The sequence below is a fragment of the Giraffa tippelskirchi genome, chromosome 3 (genome assembly GCF_054371585.1).
Source record: "Giraffa tippelskirchi isolate mGirTip1 chromosome 3, T2T-mGirTip1v1.2.pri, whole genome shotgun sequence".
Taxonomy (NCBI): domain Eukaryota; kingdom Metazoa; phylum Chordata; class Mammalia; order Artiodactyla; family Giraffidae; genus Giraffa; species Giraffa tippelskirchi.
Genome location: NC_137277.1, coordinates 17,240,543 through 17,264,403, shown reverse-complemented (window position 1 = coordinate 17,264,403; position 23,861 = coordinate 17,240,543). Strand labels below are relative to the sequence as shown.

At 48.1% G+C, this 23,861-nt stretch overlaps 1 protein-coding gene across 24 annotated transcripts in view; it reads right to left on the bottom strand.

Annotated features, from left to right (window-relative positions):
* Window positions 1-23,459, bottom strand: part of CSNK1D (casein kinase 1 delta) — a 36,558-nt gene extending 13,099 nt beyond the window's left edge. For 8 of the 24 annotated variants that reach the window (XR_014078852.1, XR_014078855.1, XR_014078853.1 and 5 more), the window contains exons 1-5: window positions 23,062-23,459; window positions 16,505-16,615; window positions 1,435-1,583; window positions 936-1,164; window positions 431-601 (exon numbers count right to left, since the gene is read on the bottom strand). Coding sequence is in view for 16 of the 24 variants with exons in the window: in XM_081576941.1 (XP_081433067.1) it covers window positions 431-601; window positions 936-1,164; window positions 1,435-1,583; window positions 16,505-16,615; window positions 23,062-23,137 (736 nt within the window). In the remaining 8 variants the exon portion in view is untranslated. Of the gene's footprint in view, window positions 1-430; window positions 602-935; window positions 1,165-1,434; window positions 1,584-2,833; window positions 3,082-8,617; window positions 8,787-9,487; window positions 9,622-16,504; window positions 16,616-22,475 lie in introns of all 24 variants that reach the window. The other 16 variants (XR_014078857.1, XM_081576944.1, XM_081576947.1 and 13 more) reach the window with 7 other exon arrangements.
* Between the last annotated feature and the right edge of the window lie 402 nt (window positions 23,460-23,861).

Genomic DNA, 23,861 nt, shown 5'->3' with positions numbered 1-23,861 from the left:
TATTCCTGACTGAGAGCCAGAATGCTGTCTGTCCACAGAACCCATGACCACCCATGGCCACAGAGAGAGGCTGTGAAAGCTGGAGCCTGAAACATCAGGCATGCTTTGAGGAAAGAGGATGAGAAAACTGAGCACCACAGAGCATAACATAGTTTCATCTGAGACATTTACCCCAGGAGAAGTCTCACAAAAACAAAAGGAAACCTCCCTGAGTTACGGCTCAGGAAGGCAGAGGAGCACTAGGGACAGAGGCTGTGGCCATTCGAAGGGCAGGTCACCTGCCCAGTCTTCACCTTCCCAGCTGTGCAGGATGCTGAGGGGGCTTCAGCCAGCCAGAATCTGGGGGGCTTCCCTGGTCCTTCTTCCAGACCTCACAGGCTCCTGCCCTCCCACAGAACTACAGCTGGCTCACTGTCCACCGGACACTCACAAGGGTAGCCTTTACACAACACCTCGATGGGAGTGGACATCTTCTTCTCACTGATCCTCTCATATTTCTGCCTCTTGGTAGCAGCCTTCAGGCCCTGCCAGGGCAGTGAGCCCAGGTTGAAGTACATGAGTACGTAGCCCAGAGACTCCAGGTCATCCCTTCGAGATTGTTCTGCACAGAGAGGAGAGCAGGTCAGGGTGGCATGCCTGAGCATGCACAGCAACACCCCACAGACGCTGCCTGGGGATAAACTCAGAGCCTCAACAAGGACACGTGGAGTCTTTGCTTCCGCAGAAGCAACCCTGCTGTGCTGTTAGGAGATGCACTGCCACCCGTGAGGAAGCCCCAGCACATGTTGTCCCCCACGCCCCACAAGATAAGGTCTCCAGGCCCAGATGCCAGCCTTTGCTACGAAGGTTTGATGCCAGCCTCCATACCCAATGTGCCACAACCAAACCTCAGGGCCCCCAAGAGGCTACAGGACAGCCAGGGCAGGAAGGCTCACCGATGCCAAGGTGTGTGTTGATGGAGGCGTACCGCGCCGTCCCAGTGAGGTTCTTGTTCTCGCGGTAGGGGATGTGCTGGTGGGTGCGGGCATCCCGGTACTTCTTAGCCAGCCCGAAGTCAATGATGTAGACCAGGTTGCCCTTCTTACCCAGCCCCATGAGGAAGTTGTCCGGCTTCACATCTCGGTGGATGAAATTCTTCGAGTGTATGTATTCAATACGACTAATCTGCAGGTGGAGAAGCAGGGGTGACAGGTTGAATCCCAGGCTGCAGCCTGGCAGAAGGAACCAAGGGGAACCCTGGCCCACTTGCAAACACGCCCTGCCCTCCATGGGTCACTATGTCTTGCACAGTTAACAAGCTTCTGTTTTCTCCGTATGAACGCATGGCACAAAAAGGAAGCGAACAACACTGAAGGCCTCATCAGACTGATGAATCAAACCAAGCCTGTGCTGAGCATGTGGGCTGCCCTTCAGTGGAGAAAAATGAAGTCTTACCATCTGGTCAGCAAGGAGTAGGACGGTTTTGAGACTGAACTTCCTAGAGCAAAAGTTGAAGAGGTCTTCCAGGCTGGGTCCCAACAGTTCCATCACCATGACGTTGTAGTCGCCCTCAGCCCCGCACCACCGGATGGTGGGGATGCCCACTGCAAGAGAGTCTGCGTCAGTCCACCTCCCGTGGACCTGCACTGAGGACACCCAGGCCTGTGATGCTGATGGGGGGCGGTTGGGCAGGAGCAGTGAGAAGTGACATGGGGAGAGGCTGGAAGGCCAATTTCACAGTGGGGGTGGAGTGAGGGGCTCAGGAGGAAGAGCCACACTGGCTCCCACAACCGGGTCCCAGTCTCCCTATGACTGACACCCTGCACCAGTGTGGTAAGGTGTCAGAGTTAATGACCCAATGCTGATACACTGTCATTAACTAAAGTGTATACTACTCAGGCTTCCTCAGGTTTAACCTCATGCCCTCTGGCTGCTCCAGGACCTGTCCCGACCTCACATGACGAGTAGTCGTCACGTCTCCTTCAGCTGCTCTTGGCCAGGAGGGTCTCTCAGACTTTTCTGGTCTGAACAACCCCGACAGTTTGGAGGAGGGCGGGGCAGGGATGCACAGATTGTCCCTCTGCTGGCCTGTCTGATGTTTTTCTCATTATTAGTCTGGGCTTGTGGGTTTGGGGAGGAAGACCACAGAGGGAAAATGCCCTTCTCATCACGTCCCGCCAGGGCTGTGCTGTCAACATGACTCCTCACCATGGCTGTACCCTTGGTCACCTGGCTGAGGTGTATCTGTCACGTGTCTCCACTGGGGAGTTTCTCTTTCTTCCCCTATCCATCCCGTTCTCCCTGTGGAGATGGCACTACACATGGGATGGGCCACACTTAAGAGGGGGTTTGGGGCCCCCTTCCCAGAGGGCAGAGCATTCATATATATGACTCAGAATGCTTCCACACAGATGTGTCTCTTCTCCTCATTTACTTATTCGCTATTTTTTCCCAACAGTATGAGCCCACGAGTGTCTGTGTTACACTCTGGTCTGTATTCCAGCACTGTATCACTTATTCTGTTGCTTCAAGCATCCAAGCCTTGCTTGCTTCTCAGCGAGCAGCTCCTGGGGCCCTTTAATACCCCATCACTGCAGGCTGTTTATTTTGAGTACTGCATTCCTTTCTGGCACTATAAGATGCTAAATACTTTTGATTTTGATATCAACAGGGCAACTTTTCATTTTTACAATTAAATATTTTAAAAATACATTTTACACATGACATGAGAACAAACTTAACAAAGTCCATAGGTTATAAGGCATAATGTAACAAAAGCTTGTGGCCTACCACGAACACAGAAGCTCAACAGGGCCCAAGCACAAGAACCATAAAGAACACAACACTGACATACCTGACAGTCAGATTGCTCACTAGTGATAAACAGAACACCTTGAAAGCAGCCAGAGAAAAAAGCACAGTGGAGGAACACCTTCCAAGAACTGAGAAAAAAACTGGCAATCTACTGAAAAACACCTCAGCAGAGACAAAATGAAGATATTTTCAGATATAAAAAGGGTGATGAATCAATCACCTCCACCGTGACATGTTATAGGATGTCCTTCAGGCAGGAGGCAAACGATGCCACATGGAAGTGTGGGGCTACAAAGGAATGAAAATAACAACATAAGTACATAAAAAATTATTTAAATTTAAAAAGTATGACTGTTTATGGGACTTCCTCGGTGGCACAGTGGTTAAGAATCTGCCTGCCAATGCAGGGGATACAGGTTCTATCCCTGCTCCAGGAAGGTTCCACCTGCTGTGGAGCAACTAAGCCTGCACGCCACAACCACTGAGCCCGAGCTCTAGGGCCCACAAGTCGCAACTACCGAGCCTGTATGGCACAACTCCTGAAGCTCAAGTGCCCTAGAACCCACACACCATAACTACTGAGCCCCAAATTCTGCAACTGCTACTGATGCCTGTGTGCCTACAGCCTGTGCTCCACAATAAGGGAAGCACCACAATGAGAAGCCCACACATGGCAATGAAGAGGAGCTCCTGCTAACCTCAACTAGTGAAGCCCAAGCAAAGCAACACAGACTTAGAGCAGCAAAAAATTAATTAAGACATGACTACTTAAATAAAAATACAATGCATTACAGCATTTACAACATGTAAATATAAACATATGACATTATCACACAGGCAGGCAGGCACTAGTCCACGAGGTCAGGTTCCTCTGCATCCTGCTCAAGAGATGATAGACCCTAACTGAACCACTAAAGTAACAACACAAAGATAGTGAAAGAATTCAACAGAGGACGTCATCACAAGAAAAATCATTTAGAAATGTTAAAAAAAAATTCAAAATAAGGTTAAAAAGGAGGGAAACTGAAGCAAAAACCAGATGACACAAAAGTAACAGCAAAACCAATCCTGTCATTAATCACACTGAATGTAAACCCCACAGGTAAGGCACTTTCTCAGACTAGACAGAAAAGAAAGGATCCACACCAAACACTCCTCAGATTATAACTAGGTCACAAGAGACAGTGTACCACACCAACATCGACGAGAAAGCAGAAGGGCTGTGTCAGTATCAGACAAGGTAGACTTGTGCAGAAGAGTATTTCCAGGGATATTATCAGTCATCTCACAGTGATAAAGGCATCAACTGATCAAGAAAACATATATTCTAAGTGTTCCAACAGCTAACAACAGAGCTTCAAAATACATGAAGCAATATTGCAAGGAGAGAGACAAATCCACAACCTGACTAGAGATGTCAATCACCCCTCACAGCAGCAGAACAAGCTTTTTTTCCCCCCAGGTATCACAGGGCATTTATCAAGACACATCACATTCTTGTCAGAAAACAAGCTTCAATAAAGTTAAACGGATTCAAGTTATGCAACATATATTCTCAGAAACAGTGGAATTCATTTAGAAATAAATAACAGTTCTATGGAAAAAAATCCTCAAATATCTGGAAGCTAAATAATACAGTTCAAAATAAGTTATGTATCTAGAAAGAAATCAAAAGGGGAATTAGCATTTTGAACTACAAGAAAAAGAAAACTCATCTGGATTTGAGATGTTGCTATGGTAGGGGAAAACTTTATAGCCACTAAATGCCTATACTACAGAAAATACATCAGTGATCTCAGCTTCCACCTTAAGAAAATACTTAAACCCTAAGCAATCAGAAGTGAAATAAAAGATCACAGCAGAAACTAATGAAACAGAAAACTGAGAAACAACAGAGAAAAGACTGAGACCAAAGCTGGTCCTTTCAGCAGACCGTTGATAAATCTCTAATGAGACTGATCAGGGTAAAAACAGAGAAGACACAAATTACCAACAGCAAGAATGAGGGAATTCCCTGGAGGTTCACTGGTTAGTACTCCGTGCTTTCACTGTTGAGGGGCCAGATTCTATCCCTGGTCCGGGACCTAAGATCTCACAAGCTGCATGGCACAACCAAAAACAAAACAAAATGAAAAACAAACAAAACAAACAGTAATGAGACAACATCACTAGATTCAGGCTTCCCAGGTGGCTCAATAGTAAAGATTCCACCTGCCAATGCAGGAGACACAGGAGACGTGGGTTCAATCCTTAGGTTGGGAAGATCTCCTGGAGGAGGAAATGGCAACCCATTCTAGTATTCTTGCCAGGGTTTCGAAAACCCCATGGACAGAGGAGCCTGGGGGGCTACAGTTCGTGGGGTCACAAAGAGTCAGAAATGACTGAGCAACTGAGCACACACAAACATGGGGAAATATAAACGCTTTATGCCAATACATTCAGTAACTTAGGTGAAACAAACAAGTTATTTGAAAGACACGAACCAACAAAGCCCTTGGATGTTGCTGGTGGGAACATAAGTACAAGCGGTCTGGCAGTTTCTTCAAAGAGAAAAAACATTCACTACTTTTGGTTCAGCCATTCCATTCCTAGTCACTTACCCAGGAGGAAAACGAAATGAACGTCCATATAAATACCTACATGAAAGTTCACAGCAGCTTTGTTTGGAGTGCCTGACACCTGGAACAAATCCATGTGCCCATGAACAGGTGCAGGGATAAAGAAACTAGGCACCCAAGGGAATAATTCTCAGCAATAAAAAGGAGTAACCACTGACACACAAATTCTCAAAATAAAGCACACACAGTACTACTCCTCGCACAGGAAGCTCTAGAAAACGCAAACCAACCTATAGTGACAGAAGCAGATGACAAAAGGCGGGGGTAGAGGAAGCACAAAAGGATCCAACAAACTTTGAAGAGCAATGGGTATGTTTGTCACTTTAATTATGGCAATGGTTTCTTGAGAGGACACGCGTGGTAAAATTCTCAAATCACCACACTCAAAATACATGCAGCTTGATTCCTCTCAATAATGCTGATTTTTTAAAAAAAGGTTTTAGTTTTCTCTTCACACTAAAGTCACCTGAGCCATCTGAAGTGGATTTTGGGGTGAGGGGAGGCAGGACTTTCAGCAACCTCAGCCACGTGTGTTCACAAGGCCTCCCTCACTGACCCTAACACCTCCTCCAGTGAAGTCAGAATCCTGTGCCCATGAGGGTCTTTCTGTACCTGGAGTGTGGGTGACACAGTACTGCAGGTGACACACATGATGCACCACAGACAGACAGAGTCCACATTCACACTGACCCAACTGCAGGTCCCAGTAATGTCCTTCACAGAAGTCCCCTGCCTAGGGTACAATCTAGGACCATGCACTGCCATGAAGTCGTCATGGTCAAGTCTAGAACAGTTTTTTAATCTTCCATCAAAGAGAAATTTTTGTAGATTTCAGGTCAATTCTGAATGTTTCTCAATTTTGGATTTGCCTGATTGCTGGTTTTGATCACCTGACAGATGGAAATCTGCCAGATTTCTCCAACAAAAAGTACTTTCCTCTTTGCTATTGTAAGTTATTTTGGCTGTGCTGCAGGGCATGTGGGATCTTAGTTCCCTCAGCAGGTTCTGAACCTGGGTCCTAGGCAGTGAAAGCGCAGTCTTAACCTGTGGACCACCAGGGAATTCCCCTCTGTATTATTAATATGTAATCTGTGAAGAAAAAAAAGTAATCTGTGGATGAAGCTTTGAGGGTAGTGTCATTACTTGAACTTGTATCAGGTTGGTGTAAAAGTAATTTACACCAGGTGGTTTTGCACTGATGAACTTGGCCGTTTAATGTTGGAATACATTCTTCAATGTGGTTATGCTACACATCACTTTAATGTGCATTTCTCACTTTATGTTTTTTTGCTAATGACTTATTACTTGCTGTTTATTTCACATTTATTTTAGACCATGGAAATGATGCTAGACAAAAAGCAAATTCAAGCAATCTTATTTGAGTTCAAAACAGGTCGGAAAGCAGCGCAGACAACTTGCAACATCATCACATTTGATCCAGGAACTGCTAATGAATATACGAGATGTTTTGCAAAGGAGACAAAGCCTTGAAGATGAGCGTAGTGGCTGGCCATCAGAAGTTGACAATGACAAACTCAGAACATCATCGAAGCTGATCCTCTTAAAAGTACATGAGAAGTTGCCAAAGAACTCAATGTCAACCATTCTATGGTTGTTTGGCATTTGAAGCAAATTGGAAAGGTGAAAAGGCTTGCTAAGTAGGTGCCTCATGAGCTGACTGAAAATTTAAAAAAAATTGTCGTTCTGAAGTGTCACCTTCTCTTATTCTATGTAACAATGAACCACTTCTCAATCGGATTATGACGTGCAACGCAAAGTGGATTTTATACCACAACCAGCGACAACTAGCTCAGTGGTTGGACTGAGAAGAAACAGAAGTTCCAGAGCACTTCCCAAAGCCAAAATTGCACCCAAAAAAGGTCATGGTCACTGTTCGGTGGTCTGCTGCCCATCTAATCCACTACAACTTTCTGAATCCTCGTGAAACCCTTATATCTGAGAAGTATGCTCAGCAAATCGATGAGATGCACCGAAAACTGCAATGACCGTGTTGGTCAACAGAATGGGTCCAATTCTCCACAACTTGCCCAACTGCACCTCGTGCAACCAATTCTTCAAAAGTTGAACAAATTGGGCTACAAAGTTTTGTCTCATCCACCATATTCACCTGATCTCTTGTCAACCAACTACCACTTCTTCAAGCATCTCATCAGCCTTCTTTTGCAAGCAAAATGCTTCCACAACCAGCAGGAGGCAGAAAACACTTCCAAAAGTTGGTCAAATACTGAAGTACAGATTTTTATGCTACAGATTTGAATGAACAAACTTATTTCTTGTTTGCAACAATGTGTTCATTGTAATGGTTCCTGTTTTGATTAATAAAGATGTCTTTGAACCTAGTTATAATGATTTAAAATTCATGGTCGGCAGCAATTTACTTTTGTACCAACCTGATATGTTTGTATCCATCCGATTACCCTTTAAACCAATCAAGTTACAAAACAGTGTCCACAAAGTGGCTAGTTTCCATTTGATTGTTCCTTCCGCCCCTCTGTGGAGCTTAACTTAGCGCATGCGAGTGTGTGTAGAGCACTGTAGACTCATGAACTCTCCCCTCTTCCACGTGTCATATAAATTTTAGGACTGTGTGTGTGTGTCTATGTGTAGAGCATTGTGGACTCATGAACTCTCCCCTCATGTGTCATACAAATCTTAGGATTGTGTGTGTGTGTGTGCTGAGCACTGTGGATTCGTGAATTCTCCCCTCTTCTATGGGTCACATAAATTTTAGGATTATTTGTTCTGGTTCTGTGAAGAATGTCATGGGTAATTTGATAGGGGTCACATCCACTCTGTAGATTGCTTTAAGCAGTATGGCCATTTAAACGCTATTCATTCTTCCAATCCAAAAGCACAGGGTATCTTTCCATTTCTTTAAATCATCTTCAATTTCCTTTATCAACGTTCTATCGTTCTCAGTATATGTCTTTCACCCTCCTCGCTTAGGTTAATTCCTAAGTATTTTATACTACTTGATATAATTTTTAAAAGGACTGTCTTTTTACCTTCCCTTTGTGTTATTTCGTTGTTAGTGTAAAGAAATGAAATAGATTTCTGTATGTTACACTTGTACCCTGCTACCTTGATGAATTCATTATCAGTTCTGGTAGTTTGTGTGTGGAGTTGGTACACTGGGTTTTCTATACATCCATCTGTACATAAAGACAATTTTACCTTTTCCTTACCAATTTGGATACCTTTTCTTTTCTTTTGTCCAAAAGAACTATGGTGAATAGAAGTGTTGAGAGTCTCTTCCACATATTATAATCCGTTATTCGTGCCAAGGCTTTAATTGAACCCACTTCAAGCTCATTCCTGTGTCCTCGGGACTCTTGCCAGAGTACCTGTTAGAGGCTAAACACGTCCTTCTTTTCAGCCACATGCTTCAGACTCACCTTCCCTCTTCCTGCCTCACCCTGGAATCTGGGCTCCTCTTGGTGGGGAGTGATACTAGAAGCTGCCATCTGGGTGCTGGGTGAGTGTGTGGCATTTACGTCTCAGTCAACCTGGCCCTTCACTGCTCTTCAAATCCATCAGCCTGTCCCGTGGGAAGAGGGCCCTGCTGGACTGAGTGGAATTCCCCGAGCCCTCTCTCTGAGCTGCTCTGGGACACATCTTGCTGAGTCATCCTCTCCATGAACAGAATGTCTCTGCTTACTTGAGTCCTCATCAGTATCCTCCAATGCATTTTCTACATACAGGTCACACCTGGCTTAGGATTTATTCCTCTGTACCTTATGGTTTGTCTTTCACTACTGTAAACAGTATTATAAGACAACACTTTGGCCTCTAGACTTCTCTGGAGCCAACAGCAACCTGACCAGGGATCTTGGTTCTCTGTCTAACTAGATGTTTGCAGGTGGCTGTGGCAAGGTGCCAGTGGAGCTACTGTGCAGTACTGGCAATTAAAAGGGGTCACTATGCGCCAGGTTCAGCTTCCCATCCATGACCCCTGGGGTCATACCTGACCTCCAAGTGGATGTCTCTAAGCCTTAAAGTGAGCTGTACACAGAGAGCTTGTGGAACTTGAAGGAGGGCAAAGCAGTGGAGCTGACCTTTTGAGAAGTTCCCCAAGGGCGTGGAGTGTCTCCAGTCTCCAGTCCTGGTAGGTGTTCTGTAGGTGGAGTGAGAGGCACCAGGGAGCTGAAAGCAGCCACAGTAGGTGGGGCTATCTTTTTGCAATCCAAGGCTTGAGGAGCAAAGTGGCAAAAGCAGGGAAAGGGTGGGTAGGGGCACTGCCATGGACCTCAGGCAGGGTCTATGGCATCCCCCTACTTTCTTCTTGGCAGGGGGAGGGGTGAGACAGAGGAAGAAGGCTCTGGGCAAGTGCTTGCGGGCGTGGGGGAAATCCCTCTAGAACCTGCATACCTCTTGGTCTCCACTCCCAAATTCCCAGCTTTTGCAAGTGGCCAGGACATGGAAGTGTTTTCCTGTGGAAGGCTATGTAGTAATAACACTTCCCGTGTCGGAGAAGGCTGAGCACAAGACCACAGGACACGCCACTGCTCTCTGGGACCCCCCCTCTCTCAGGGCTGAGGCAGGGCTTCCCCCGCTGGCCTCCTCCTGACCTGTTCTTGGGATAGGACATGGGACTGAGGACAGGCAGAGACGGCTGGCAACAGCTGCAGACCTGCTAGCCCTCTCCCTCCATCGAAGCCAGCACCACTTGTTTACTGCTCCCTGGGGGCCCACTTTCTCAGGATGCCAAGCTGTACTAGCTATGTGCAAATGAACCATCTGCATTTTGACTTTTTCCTTCATAGAAATGCTCCATTGTGTATTTCATCTCGAGCAGTGCATTGTCTACCATCAATGCTCCACAGAAGACAAGGTTTTAACTGTTGCCCCATGACTTGATGATCTCCTACTCAAAGGATGGAAATCAGTTTGCACAGGAAATGTGGTGTAGACAGGTCAGGAGAGGCAGGGCCAGGTGACAGCACCAAGAGGAAGCCATGGTTGGGTAAGGGCTGTCTCTATGTGTGATGAGGGAGTCCCGTTTCGGACCTCCCATCCCAGGCACAGACTTGCCTCACCTCCCTGAGCCTTCACCAGGGTTCCTGTGTGTCTGTAAAAAGTGGGTTCAAAGGGCACCTCTGCACCCAGCTCGAGCTTCCAGGTGAAGATGAAGCAAAATCATGCTTTAATAATGCTGAGCTTTCTTGCCCTGGCTTCTCAAGGCCACAGGCAAGGGCTTCTTCCTAGTGTCTGGCATCAGCAACCTGCCCCCAGCAGCAGTGGTCAGTGTTGTGGCAGCTGAAGGACAAAGGGCTCAGTTCACAAGCTGGGACTCTCAGTGCTGGAACGGGGTGGGTACACTGGAACACATGGAGGGATGTATGTCTGATGCTGGGTTCTGTCACCCCAGTGTCTGCCCCTCTACTTACTATTTGTGGGGGCTTCACAGGACTTCATGAGTCACTGCTCTGGAAATAACATGAGGTAGCCTAGTTGCCTAGTGTAAATATAAGGCAGTGGCCTTTTCTCATGTTCTTCTGGGGTTTTGTTGTTTATAAGCTTCCTTGTATTCAAAGAAGAGACAGATAAAAGGCTGTGCACCAGGCAAAGGATCTGAGACACAAATTTGGGGGTGCCACACCCCCATCTCAAAACAGGGGTCTTAAGACCTTCTTTCTTTTGTATTCCCTTCCCCTATTTCAGACCAAATCTTCTGTATTAAAAAGTTGACTCCTATTCTACTCCCTTCTCCATCCTCACCAACACACCCGTACCTTTAGTCTGTGGGGTAGCTCCAGAACTCAAAAGGTTTGTGCACAAGTACTGAAGCAGCTAGTAACACTCCATCCCTTGTTCCCAACCCCAAATCAAGTGTTACTTGACATGATTCATTACAAACACACTGCTGAATTTGCATGCATCAAACCTACTTTAATCTCAAATCCTAGGGAAGAGACAAGCAAGGTGGGGCGGGGGGCTTCTTTGTAGAAAGTGAGGTTGGGAGACCACTCAGGGGAAGATGTATGTATCTCCAGGTCACTCAAGAGCTTTTGTGCAAGTCCAAGAAACTTCTATCAAAGTGGCCACATGACTGTTTAACAGGAAACAAATATAACTCCATGTTCACTGCTAGACACCAAAGCTTTGTTTGAAATCTTGAATTTACGAGGAAGGAGTAGTTTGTCTTCTCCTGGTTCCCGTTCCCCTTGCTCTCGAACTACAGGAGACTTCAGCCCTGGGGCCGCAGGGACCTCACCCCCGGAAAGCAAAGACTCGGTGGCTGACTCTGCTGTGCCCCCACTTCCTTTCTTACTCGCCATGTCCTGTCACATGGGCTGGCCCTTTCCCTCTTTTCCCTGTCAAATGTAAACAATAAAGACTCGCTTGCACTGAGGAGAAAAAGATTGTATTTCCTAACTGACTGTTGTTGGTGTAATAAGATAACTAATTTTATACTTTGATCCTCAGTATCTGGCTCACCGCTCTAACTTGTTTTGTTGGTCTCCTATGTAGGAAGTCAGATCATGCACAAGTTTTGTTTGTTTCTTCTCCATCCTTATTCTTTGAAACTTCCCCTTTTGTGCTGGCTGAGACACGCCAAATCACACTGGAGAAGAATGATTAATGGCAAGGTTGAAGATGATGCGGATCTAATAGGAGTCCCCTGAGACTGCCCAGGTGAAGGCAAATGTGGGTAACCACCTGGGAACACATCCCTGTGCCTGAGGTGCCACCCTACAGGCAGAGCACCTGCCTGCTTCACAGAATGCTATTCCACCAACAGGCTCTGCACCAGCGGATGTGGGCGAGGGAGTCACTGTGGCACCATGCTTAAGAGCAAAACCCTAGAAACCAGCCAGGGCTCCTCCTCAACATAGGGAGGTCTGTTAATGGAGACACAAGAGCCTATAAACTGCAACGAAATCCATCGAAGCACAACTGTGTCAACGATGAAGAACCTCAGGAACACAGTAGGTCAATGAGGAAAATTGTAGAATACACACAGTAAGACTGTTATTACTCGTGTTCAGAAGCGTGTGAACTAGGAAGACATGGGGCATGGACTTGCCACTCATCTGCTCTGATGGTCCATTTCACTGGTAGTACCGTCTCTCTTACTGGCGACACCAACACACCTTATCACCCTAAGATAAGTTGCAGTAGAAGCAGGGTGCTCCTCTTCTCAGTTCCCTGGCCAGAAGAGGAAGATGCTATGTAGCCTGCTTCATCCTTAGCAGACTGTCTTGCAAACTAAATGCTGAGGTCCAGGCAGCAATCAACTCTAAAGCCACTCACAAGAATAACCCAGCTCCCTGTGCACAGACAGCTGCTCCATGACCTCAGAGGTGTGGTGCAGCGAGACCAGAAAGCTGAAATGCCCCTGGGATGCCAGCGTGCCACTCCTGGGGCTGGGGCAGGACATGTGAAGCCACAGGTGAGAGACACAGCCACCAGAGTGCTACCCGGTGACCAGCCATGCCAGGGACACTTAGCTGCCCCTGCCCACTCGCCCTTAACATGGAAAATGGGTCACCTGGAATGTTATGTGCAGCTCTGGACACTTGATACTTTTTCCCTCATTCAGTCCAAAGATAACCAAAACATGTCTGGGGGTGAAAAAGGAGGGATACCACCAGGTAAATGCTTTCCATTGCATTTGTGGAAAGTTTCAATATAAACATGGGGACTCAGTATTAATGCAAATACAATTGTTCATTAAGTGTTTGGCAATTCAACCTTAAAACAACTGTAAAGACAATGGCCAAATGTTTCTGGGAAATGTCATTAGATTTTAAAAAACTAACTTCTTGCAGGATAATGGAGGAAAAAAAAATTTAAAAACAAACTAAGCAAGGGCATGGGGAGACAGGCTTTGGGCAGCTGTAGAGAAGTCCTGGGGTGGGCACACAGGTGCCGAAGGCCTTCCTGCTCTCTCTCTCAAGCATATGGGAGTTCTGGGGGTTCATTTTAGTATTCCGATAGCCATGAGCCCTACATGTTCTTAGGTACTGTAAAACCTTTCCTAATAAAAAAGGTCATAACTGTCTTAAATATACTGTGGGAACTGACCAGGCATGTAAAATGAGAGTGAACTTCGGTGAGGCCACCTGTTTCTACTGCCCATGTCACTGGTGGCATTCACCCACCATCAGCGCAGAACTCCCACCCTCAGCCCTGGCCTGAATTCTCAAACAAAGGGCTCACCCTCTCCTACCACACCCACTATGAGCCTCTACTGAGAAGTAGCTGTGAACTAAACAAAAGATCTCCACTTGAAGGTTCCCCAAGGAGAATGTGGTCTAAAGATACTTCGTGGGGTTATCAGGACTGGAAAGTGCAGTCAGCCTCTAGGTTCTGCCTGGCAGTCCACTTTGTTTTGATAAAAACTGGGTGTCCACCCAAGCCCTTCACCAACATAATCAAAATTATTTCTGCTATTTCAAGTTTTTTAATCTATTGCATCAACTCGATCTGGGGCTCATTCCTGATTGCTGACCCTCATGGAGGGCTGCTCTGCAGGAGTGGTCTGGGAGCTACAGTGCTCATGTTCAAACCTGTATTCTTTAGAAACAGCCTCAGTTTCTTCATTCGTTATATGCACATGACCGTGGTGGAGAATGTGCTGGCACGTGTAAAAACACTTTTAACAATACCTGACACTAGTGTGTCTTTTTTTTGCTTTTGCTGAAGTAAAACTGGTATAAAACATATTAGTTTCAAGTGTACAACTTCATCTTTGTATACACTAATAAAAGGTGATCACCACGGTAAGTCTGGTTACCAAATGCTACCATACAACTGAAACTTTTCACCCATCTCATCCACACCCCAAAACATGTTGCTGCTGTTTTTTTTAAATGCCAACCCCTCCCCTAGGCGGCCTGAGCGAGCCAGCACAGCATCTCTCTCTAGCGGAGCACTGCAAGGCCACCGTTACCAGGCAGCAACCCAAGCAACACTGTACTACGAGCTAGAAAGGGCAAAGCAAGCCCTGGGCTTCAAGCTTTCTCCTATGATGCTATCAATATCAATTGTCTGCAAAGAAGCTGAGAGCTCAGCATAAAAAGAAAAAAACCATGATCAGAGATGCACCACCTGAGATGGACACAGAAGGCTGGCCAACAGCAGAGCTATGAGGTTTCCAGGCAGAGGCCTCTATCTCCTCGGCCATCCCAGCTTCATCTCAGCTAGGACAAGCTCACAAAACAGTATCAGCATGGAGCTCTCTGCTCTCCTGGACAGACTCAGGTTTCTAAAACATTTACATCTTGATAGAATTCACCAAGTGTACACCTGAAGCGAGAGTAAAACCCAATCTATATGTGGGTAGGGTCAGATAGGAGAATATCTTTTCTAGAATTCTGGTGGGTTTCCATGATCCTAGAGGAGCGGCGTGGGAAGACTAAAGTAAGTGATCCTTTGCATTCTAAAACAGGGCGTCTAAGCAGGAAGTACATGCAGGGGCATTTAGCAGCGTCTGCAGACATTTCTGATCACCCCAACTTGGGGGAGGGGGTGAGGGCCTACCGGCACCTAGGATGCTGCTCTCTGTCCTCCATGTAGGAGACAGCTTCCACAATAAACAGTAACGCTTCAGAGGAGGAGAGACTCTGTTCTAACCCAAATAAACTCTTTTCTGTGGAGGCAGGATCTTAGTTCTCTGACCAGGGATTGAACCTGTGCCCTTAGTGGAGAAAGCAGAGTCCTAATCACAGGACTGTCAGGGAATTCCCTTTGTTGAGTCTTAAATCTACTCCCTATTAGCTCCTCCCTGGGCATCAGTTTTTCTCCTTCCCTCTGTCCCTGGGTGCCCAGCTTCTGAGTTCCCAGAAATGCTGCTCCTCAAATGCACAGGCTTTTCAGTCAGAAGGTTTCATCCAATCGCCATCACCAAGCTCCTTCCACCATGAAGGCCATATCCCAAGTCACCTCTTCCTATTCATCACCACCTTAAAAGCTGTGTAGACCACACCTGGTACCTGAGAAGCTCACCAAGGGCCTCCAGAGGGCAGACACACTGGCAGGGTCCTCTGTCAACCTCTCCTGGGCACTGGAGGGGCCAGGGTGTCTCCTCTCTATGTGCCATCCAAGAACCTACAGCCTCTCCTGGTCTCATAATACCAGGGACGAGAGGCACTGGACACCCCCTCTGCAATCATCTCACAGGACCCTGAATGTTGCTTTAAGATGTATCTGCTGCTAAAGAGACACCTTGTGCTATGTCAACAGAGATACGGTGGCTTCTGGCAGTAGTAGCACAGATTAAACTGCTCTGTGAAGCAAAGATGTCAAGAAGTCACCTCACCAGCCCTCCCTTTCCACCTGACAAAAGTGCCAACACAGACTTTGAAGACAAGCCTTCCTTTGGCAAAATGCCAAGAGCTCACCCCCATCCCCAACTCTGAAAGTATGGGGGCTTCTGCCTTGAAGGGTTTCCAAGAGGGACTAACACAGCTATTCTTCACACACAAAGCCCTGTCCCCAGGGAAATTCAAGACATTCAGGGTTGTGCCTAGACTTCCCAAGCTCCTTGGGGAGCAGCACAGGCACACCCTTCAAAATGCTGCAGTGTCCTCAGGACTGAGACCCCCCCCCCCGTAAGCCCCTTCCTGCTCTATTAGCCAAACAATTTCAAAGTCTAGAGAATTCTAAAAAGTAGATTCTAAAATCAGGATGGGTGCTCTCTGGTATCAGGTACCCTCAGGCCCAAGGGGAAGTTTCACAGAAGGGGGACAGTAACTGAGCTGGAAGGGGTCTCACTCAGAAGGAAGAGTCCGCAGACCGTCCCAAAGCTGCAGGCATGACTGAGACAGCACAGGAGGATCAGCAGCAAGCTTCATGTCAGTGCTGACATAAGGTTGTGTTCAAAGATACCAGTACGTAACATTCCCTAAGGAAGGGAATATTCATGCAAAGAGCATACAGTGATGTTTCTTTTGTCAAGTGAGGCCCTTTGCAAGCCTCTCAGATAGTATCTGAAGGAAGCCACAGGATTGGAGTCAAGGGTATGAACGTTCCTGCCCCCTTTCCAAATCAACCAGACTGTGATTCATGACATCTGCATCTCCCTTATCAATCACCACCTTGGTTTTCTTAACAGGTAAAAACCATACCTCCTCCTTGCATCATTTTGTAGATTTTGCTCTCAATGTGGAGCTGAGGGTGTTTGGTTTTGACACATTCAAGCTTGATGGCAACTTCTTCTCCTGCAGCAATGTCCGTACCTTGGCAAAGAAAGAAAACCACAAATGTCAATCATCTATTATCTCCCACCTAACCCGACGTTACAATACACTGGAGAAACGAGTGCTATCAGAATCTTCTGAGGACGACTAGCTGATGGATGTACTCCACTTTCTACTACAAAATGGTGTCAGAGGTAGATAAATCCTTGTGGGAAAATAACCTTATTTTCACTTTTTAAAATAGGAGTATGTAATATGTATAGAAAAATCTTACATGGCATTATATCACCCACTTCCATATGGCCCCACTCTGATCACCAGGAGAACCAGAGACAGGCTGTACAGTTCTCTCCACAGGATCCCTACCTGGTCTGAACCTTCTCATCCATCCTGCTGGTCAGCCCTGCATTCACCCACCCAAGGCTAGACCATGGGGAGTCCCAGGGCAACACATTCCACGTCAACCCCATTTCTCCATGCTTCCTTGATAGGCCTCAAGTGTGTACAATCCTCTCTCCAGAGGGAAAGCTGGGTTTCCACTGAACAACCACATGGCCTAAACCCATCTCAGACCATGTGGCCCAAGTACCAAGCCACAAACAGCAGGGTGCTTCTCAAGGGGGCTCGGTTCCCACAACATGGCAGGAGCCATCATTCACCCAACACAGGCCAGGCCCAGGGAGACCCAGCACATCCCTTCCCTCCCAGGAACCAGGACATTGCTCTGTGTCTCCTATGGACACTGGATCAGGACTGGGTTCTGTTCTCAAACCCCTAATCACACCTAAGCAACACGTACTTGTCACTCATCTTTTGCCACTTTTGTGCTAAAACTAGCAATATATCTGCTCACACCTCCTGATCACCAGCCCATGACTGAAGATCAGAAGTTTAACCTCACGATGCCATTCTCTTCTTTACTACAATGTGGACCTACATACGTGACAACCACTACCCATGCAGGCTTATCACACAAATGTTTCTGAATGCCAGTCTGACTCAAAGCTATGCTACAAGACCCCCTCCCCCTCCCAAGGCACATTCACTAGAGAGAATAGGAAAAGCAGTCTTAGAAAGCACATACGTAGGTCTCCCCTTGCTTTCCTCACCAGTTTTAAGTTAAAGCACTCTAATCCTTCCCAGAAGTACGGTTGTTTGTGAAGGAATTAACACTGGCTCCAGCAGCCCAGACGAAACCTAGACCCACGCTGGGCAAAGCAATGTTGCCAGTCCCTGGCAACTCAAGTTTCTCTCACCATCTGAATTCAGAGGGGAGACCAACAGTCTGTTTCTTGGAGTTGTGGGCATGAATGGGTTACTGGTTACAAAGCACACTGAGACTCCTGGACAAAAGGCAGAGTAAGGTCAGCAAGCATTAGAACAATGAAGACCTGCGGAGAGTTGTCTGCTTGATATTCACGAACCCAGTAAATGCCCAAGAAAGAGAAACCTTCTCCTCTAGTCTGCTCAGATAGCTGCTTGAAATGCATCCATTTCTAGTGGCCCTAGGTACAAAGCTGGTCACTAATGGTGGGGTTCCATGGGAATAACCACCATTTGATCACTGTTAGTGACCACCCTGAATTAAAGAACTCCATTTACCATGCCACAAAAACTCCTGGGCACTCAGAAGATAGGTAATACATTTTGTCCTTCCTGCCTCAGATTGGGATAATTTACCTAATCACAAGAGAAATGACTTCATTTTAAAATGTACTGTGCAAATGGAAAATGAACTCGGAGTTCCTGTGAGGACCTGGAACTCTGAACTGAACTTGCCAGCCCATAAGGAAAGGATGACTCATCTTACTAGTTACGTCAGCAACTCCCCCACCCCAAAGCAGGAGCAGCGAAGTCTCTGATGATGGCACTCTTGCTCCTTCAACTATGTCTGTTCGGTCACCTTGCCAAGAGGCAGGTTCTCAATGACAACACAGCCTGGGCCTGCACAGGCTACCTACTGAACTTGCACCTTCAAGAAGGCTGAGAACACTTCTAGCTCCACTGTATCATGGTTGATAAAGCTAACATCTGAGTCACCCTGCAATACTGATAGTCTTGGGGACAAATGACCACAGGCAACTCTGAAACACAACTGAATTCCAGCCTCCCCCAACATCACACCAGCAACAAAGCCAGCCTCCCCCAAGACCACACAGAGCGAGGGAGTCAGCTTCACCTAAGATTACACCAGGAAACAGCTCACCTCCTCCATGATTACAACAGTGATCAGTCAGCCTGCCCTAAGATTATTATACCAGGACACAGAGCCCACCTCCTCCAGGATCATATCAGCAACAGAGCCAGCCCTCTACAGCATCACAGATGTGGAAGGTGCCCTGAGTCTGATGACTGAAAGAGGAAAGGCCTGGACATGGGTTCTCTGCCAAACAGACTTGAGGGCAGCACCCACTCCAGGCTGTCTCCTCTGAGAGGTCTTCATCGCTGGGTGAAGCAGCAGAGCTTCAAGTTCTGTATGTTCCATGGGAACTAAACGTGAGAGACCCCCGAGCAAAACTGAGGTGCACCACTCTGTGGCCCTGCAGTCCTATCCCAACTCCCCTGGCTGACAGCATCCCCTGCACTCTACCACCAGTGCTCCCCAAGTCCTGTCCTCAAACTGCCACCAGTCCACAAAGGGAAAATACAGGATAGCGCGGAAGCACCCAACAGCTCTGACGGCAACATGACACTGCTGCATTCTAATCTTACTTAACAAAAGTGCTGGTCTGCCACAACTGGAAATTACAAAACTTGGTCCTTCACAACAGGTAACTTTTAGAAGTACTTCTAGATGGGGAACAAAAAAATCTGAAAGGTATTACTGAGCTCTGGGTTCCAGATTCAGAGCAAGTCAAAACCAAACGGCACATCATGATTACTCTTGGTGTCTGTTTATAGTGAGATGTTTTATCCCCCAACAACCTCAGCTCTTTTGTGCAGTTCCACTGGCAGTCAGACAAGAGTTCCCTCTCACTAGGTAAAGATGTTAGTCTATGCTTAGACACAGGTTAATGCTAGTCCTAGGAAAGCAAAATTATGTCCCTCAAGTTGAGCAAAGGCAGAGGATAAATGAAGTGAACTTAACCCTAAGCTTGGCCCTTTCCTGGAACAGAAAGGTTAACTCCCATTGATGGTTGTCTTATCTTAAGAAATAGGGAGAGGCCTCTCAACAGCAGGTCAAAAGTTACTCTTGCAGGACAACCACTGACAAAGCAGCTGACTTGGTATCTAGAAACACTCAAGCCACCACTGTATAGGACACAGGCATATGACTACAAGAGCTGTGTACTGGCAACTGCTTTCCTCTCCTGGCCAGTCAGCCACCATTTTGGACCTTCTACCGCGTGCCAGATACCCCACTGAAGAGAAACAAAAGTCACAGAGGGGAAAACCATGAAAATCAAGTATGAAGAGATTACTAAGCTTTAGCTCCCCCAAAGCGTTTGTGTGCATGATAAAAGTCAAACCGCAAAGTCCATCTGGGTAAAGACTGGACAGATGAGGCCATCCTCTGACAAACTGAATGTCAGGATCAAGTACAAATGCCAACCGCTGGTAGCAAGAAAACCACCTCCATTCCACCAATCATGAAGGGTGGTGGGTCCAAGGTACTGTAACCACCTCTACAAGCAAACATGGACAAGAATAGAGCTCCATGAGAACAGGGGGCTCACACAGTTTGGGAAAGACTGGAATAAACTGCAGGGCACAGTGCCGAGTGCTCATGGCAGCACAGCAGGCTGCTGGAAAGGGAGGCCAGCTCTGGGCCTTCTTGGTCCGTAAGGCATTTAGCAAGCTGAAGGATAGCTCTTAACCCTCAGCTTCAAACATCTAAAAGCGCTAGGAAGTCCAAGAAGACCCCAAACCCCAAAGTCAAAGCAAGGTGGAGGAGGAGTCATCCAGAGTGATCTGACCTATAGCAAAGTGGCAGCAGTTGGAACAACTTAAATCGTCGTCATACTATAATTTGTAGGACGTAATTTTAAGATGAGAACCAAATTCCTCATTCCTCAACTAATGACTAATTAATTGCCTGAAAAATGGAAAAAAAAACAACAACAACCCACAAACAACAGTGGTACAGATGACTCAATCCATCACATGGTCTTTGGACCATAAAAAAGGCTGAGCGCTAAAGAATTGATGCTTTCGAGGTGGTGCTAGAGAAGACTCTCGAGAGTTCCTTAGACTGCAAGGAAATCAAACCAGTCAATCCTAAAGGAAATCAACCCCGAATATTCATTGGAAGGACTGATGCTGAAGCTCCAATACTTTGGCCGCTTGATGTGAAGATCCAACTCACTGGAAAAGACCCTGATGCTGGGAAAGACTGAAGGCAAAAGAAGAAGGGGGTGCAGCAGAGGATGAGATGGTTGGATGGCATCACCAATTCAATGGACATGATTCTGAGCAAACTCTGGGAGATAGTGGAGGACAGAGAAGCCTAGTGCTGCAATCCATGGGGTCACAAAGAGTCAGACACAATTTAGCGACTGAACCACCTGTGACCCACTTTTCCAGTCACATCTCAATCTAACAAAACCATGTCACATTTTCTCAGTGGAGTAGCATGTAGCCTGAAGCCACCACTACATGGGCCAAGAGCCAAGGCTGATGAAAATAAACGGTTGTATCCAACCACACACAAGTAACTCTAAGTGTACTCCAATGGCGGGGCCATGTGGGTACTCATAAGGAGCACTCAAGAGCCACAGTCTATCCATCTTAGGATAAATGTGAAGGACAAATGTGAGGACAGATCCCTCTGGGACCAGTCAGCCTGATGATCTGTATCAAGCACCACTGGTGTGCCCAGAACAAGGTGATGCCCAAGGGACATACTTGTGAATAAGCCTACAGGATCTCCCACAAAACTCCCAACTTCTCTGTGAATGACTTGTTGACAGTGTCAACACTCTGACTGTCTGAACAAAGTTTTGGAAACTCGAGAGCTGTCTGGCAAGGTTTCAGACCAGAGAACAAAAAGTTTCAAAACATCGACTTTTTTGTATCAGTGTAAGGGTAGCTAATGGATTGGCTTTTCCGTACGGCTCCTAGATTCTACTTTAAAACTTTCGCCAAAATCTATTGTTCTATAAATAAGGCAAACAGCATGCATTTACCCAGCACTTTGCCTCCCAAAACACTGCTGAGAAGGCAACTGCTGACTACTGGACATAAATATTGAAACAGCAGAATACAAGTGTCTCTAAAGTGTATCCTACTCAGCAGGGCAGTAAAGCACATACTGATGTGACAGGTTTCCCTGTAGGGTAAGGGTACCAAAAATAGTTAGGAACTACCCTAAGTGTGGACTCCTCTTAGACTGTCAGCCCAGTAGGTCGTGCATCCTTTTGGGAACTATAGCCAAGGATGGGGCGGTGAGCACACAGACTTGGGACCATCTGAAAGGCATAACCAGAAGCATTAACTGACAAATGAAGCTATTCCTGACCCTCCCTGACACCAGCCAAACAAAAACACCAGAGCGGGCTGCGCAAGCACAGAGCATGTTTACCCCCAAACTTGCGCAATGACAGTCCCTCTGCACACGCACCGAGTGCCAGGCTGGAGGTCCCCAAATGTGGGGGTAGGAATAACTTATACACAATTATTCCTTTGGGAAAACCCAATAAGCTATTCTTAAACTTCCAACTGTAAGACTCAAGCCAACCTTTTATTACACACGTGTATATGCGCTTCCTTCCACTGGAAATCTGAAGCCATCCGGAACGTTCTAATCTTTTCCCCCCGTCTACCTGGAAGAATTTTCATAGCAAAAGGGCAAGCTAATGAGTAGAGCTTTGCCACTTTATTTGCCTCTAAGTCTGCCAACACCCTAACGCTGACTTTGTACCGAATCACCTGAATGTCATTCTCGTTTAAGCCAAGGTACCTAGTACGGAACTTGGATGCGCAACATGTTCTCAACGACCACTCGACTGGCCCCCAGGCGACCCTGTGCGCCACCTGCGGTCCACGGCCCAGGCTCCGGGTCAGAGGGGCTGGTCAGCTGAGGCTGCACCGTCACGAGGAGAGCCGAGGAAGCCTCGGCCAGTCCCGGACTCTTCTCGTGCCCGCCGCACGAGCGCAGGACGTGGGAGCCGCACTCGCCGACGGCCTTTGTCTGCCTGGGGGGGACACTGGGAGCGGACACCAGGCGGGGCGGGCAGAGCGGGCAGCGAGGGCCTAACCGAGGCTCCCGGCCGCTGCCCAGAGGCCGCGAGCTCAGGTTAAGCAGGTGCCCTCGGGGTGGGGTGGTGGGGTGGAGGGGCGCGGGTCAAAAAGGCCAAAAGTTCCTGCCTGGGGAGCTGGGAGATCCGAACCAGGGGGGACCCGGCTCACCGCCACGGGCGAAGAGGGTCGGGCCTGGGGTTCGAGCCGCTGGGGGCGGGGTCGCCGGGGCGGAGGCCGGAGCGGAACCGGGGCCGGCGGACGCCGGTTTGGGGTGGCCCGCGCCGGGGGGGAGGGGGACGCCTCACCAAGATAGATGTCTCCGAAGGAGCCGCTGCCGATCTTCCGGCCCAGCCGGTACCTGTTCCCCACTCTAAGCTCCATAGCGGCGGCGGCGGGACCGGTTTACTCCTGCCCTCCCGGCCGCTTCCTGGGTCTGAGCTCGGGGAGGCGGCGCCGCCGCTGCCGCTACTGCGGGTCCGGCTGCCGGCTCCGCCCCCTCACGGCCCCGCTTTCACCATCGTTTTCCGATCGCCCCGCCGCTCCCAGCGCCTCAATACGGGGCGGATGGGACAGTTCGAGGGCCGCCGCCCCTGTTCCGGCCCCCGCCGGCCCCTCTCGCCCTCTCCCCGCCGCGGATGGACTCGGATCTCCCGGGCCTAAATCTCACTTCAGCTGCCTGAAGGAGCCGCCGCCATCGCGCTGTGACGTCACTTCCCCTAGCAACCCGGTGGGGCGGGGCTGCTCTGGCCGAGGGGCGGGGCCGCGGCTTCCGGCGGAGGGCAGGCGGCGGGGCCGCGCAGCCTAGGGGCAGGGCTGGGGGCGGGGTTAGGGGCGCGGCCGGGGCTTCGGGAGACAGCCTGGGTTAGGGCTGGGCCTGGGGTCAGTGCTGTGTCGGGTACTCGCGACCTACTGGTGTCTCGGCCAGTCCTCCTCTTTCCTTGCCCCCAGCCCACCCCAACCCAGCAGTCCCTGGCTGAGAGCCCCCTGCCTGGCCCCTTTCCGCATGCAGGATCCGAGTGCTCTCGCAGGGACTTCGTTTGTCCCCGCATGTGTCTGGGAAGCCAGCGTCTCCTCGCGACAGGCATGGGACAGACTTCCAGGCAGT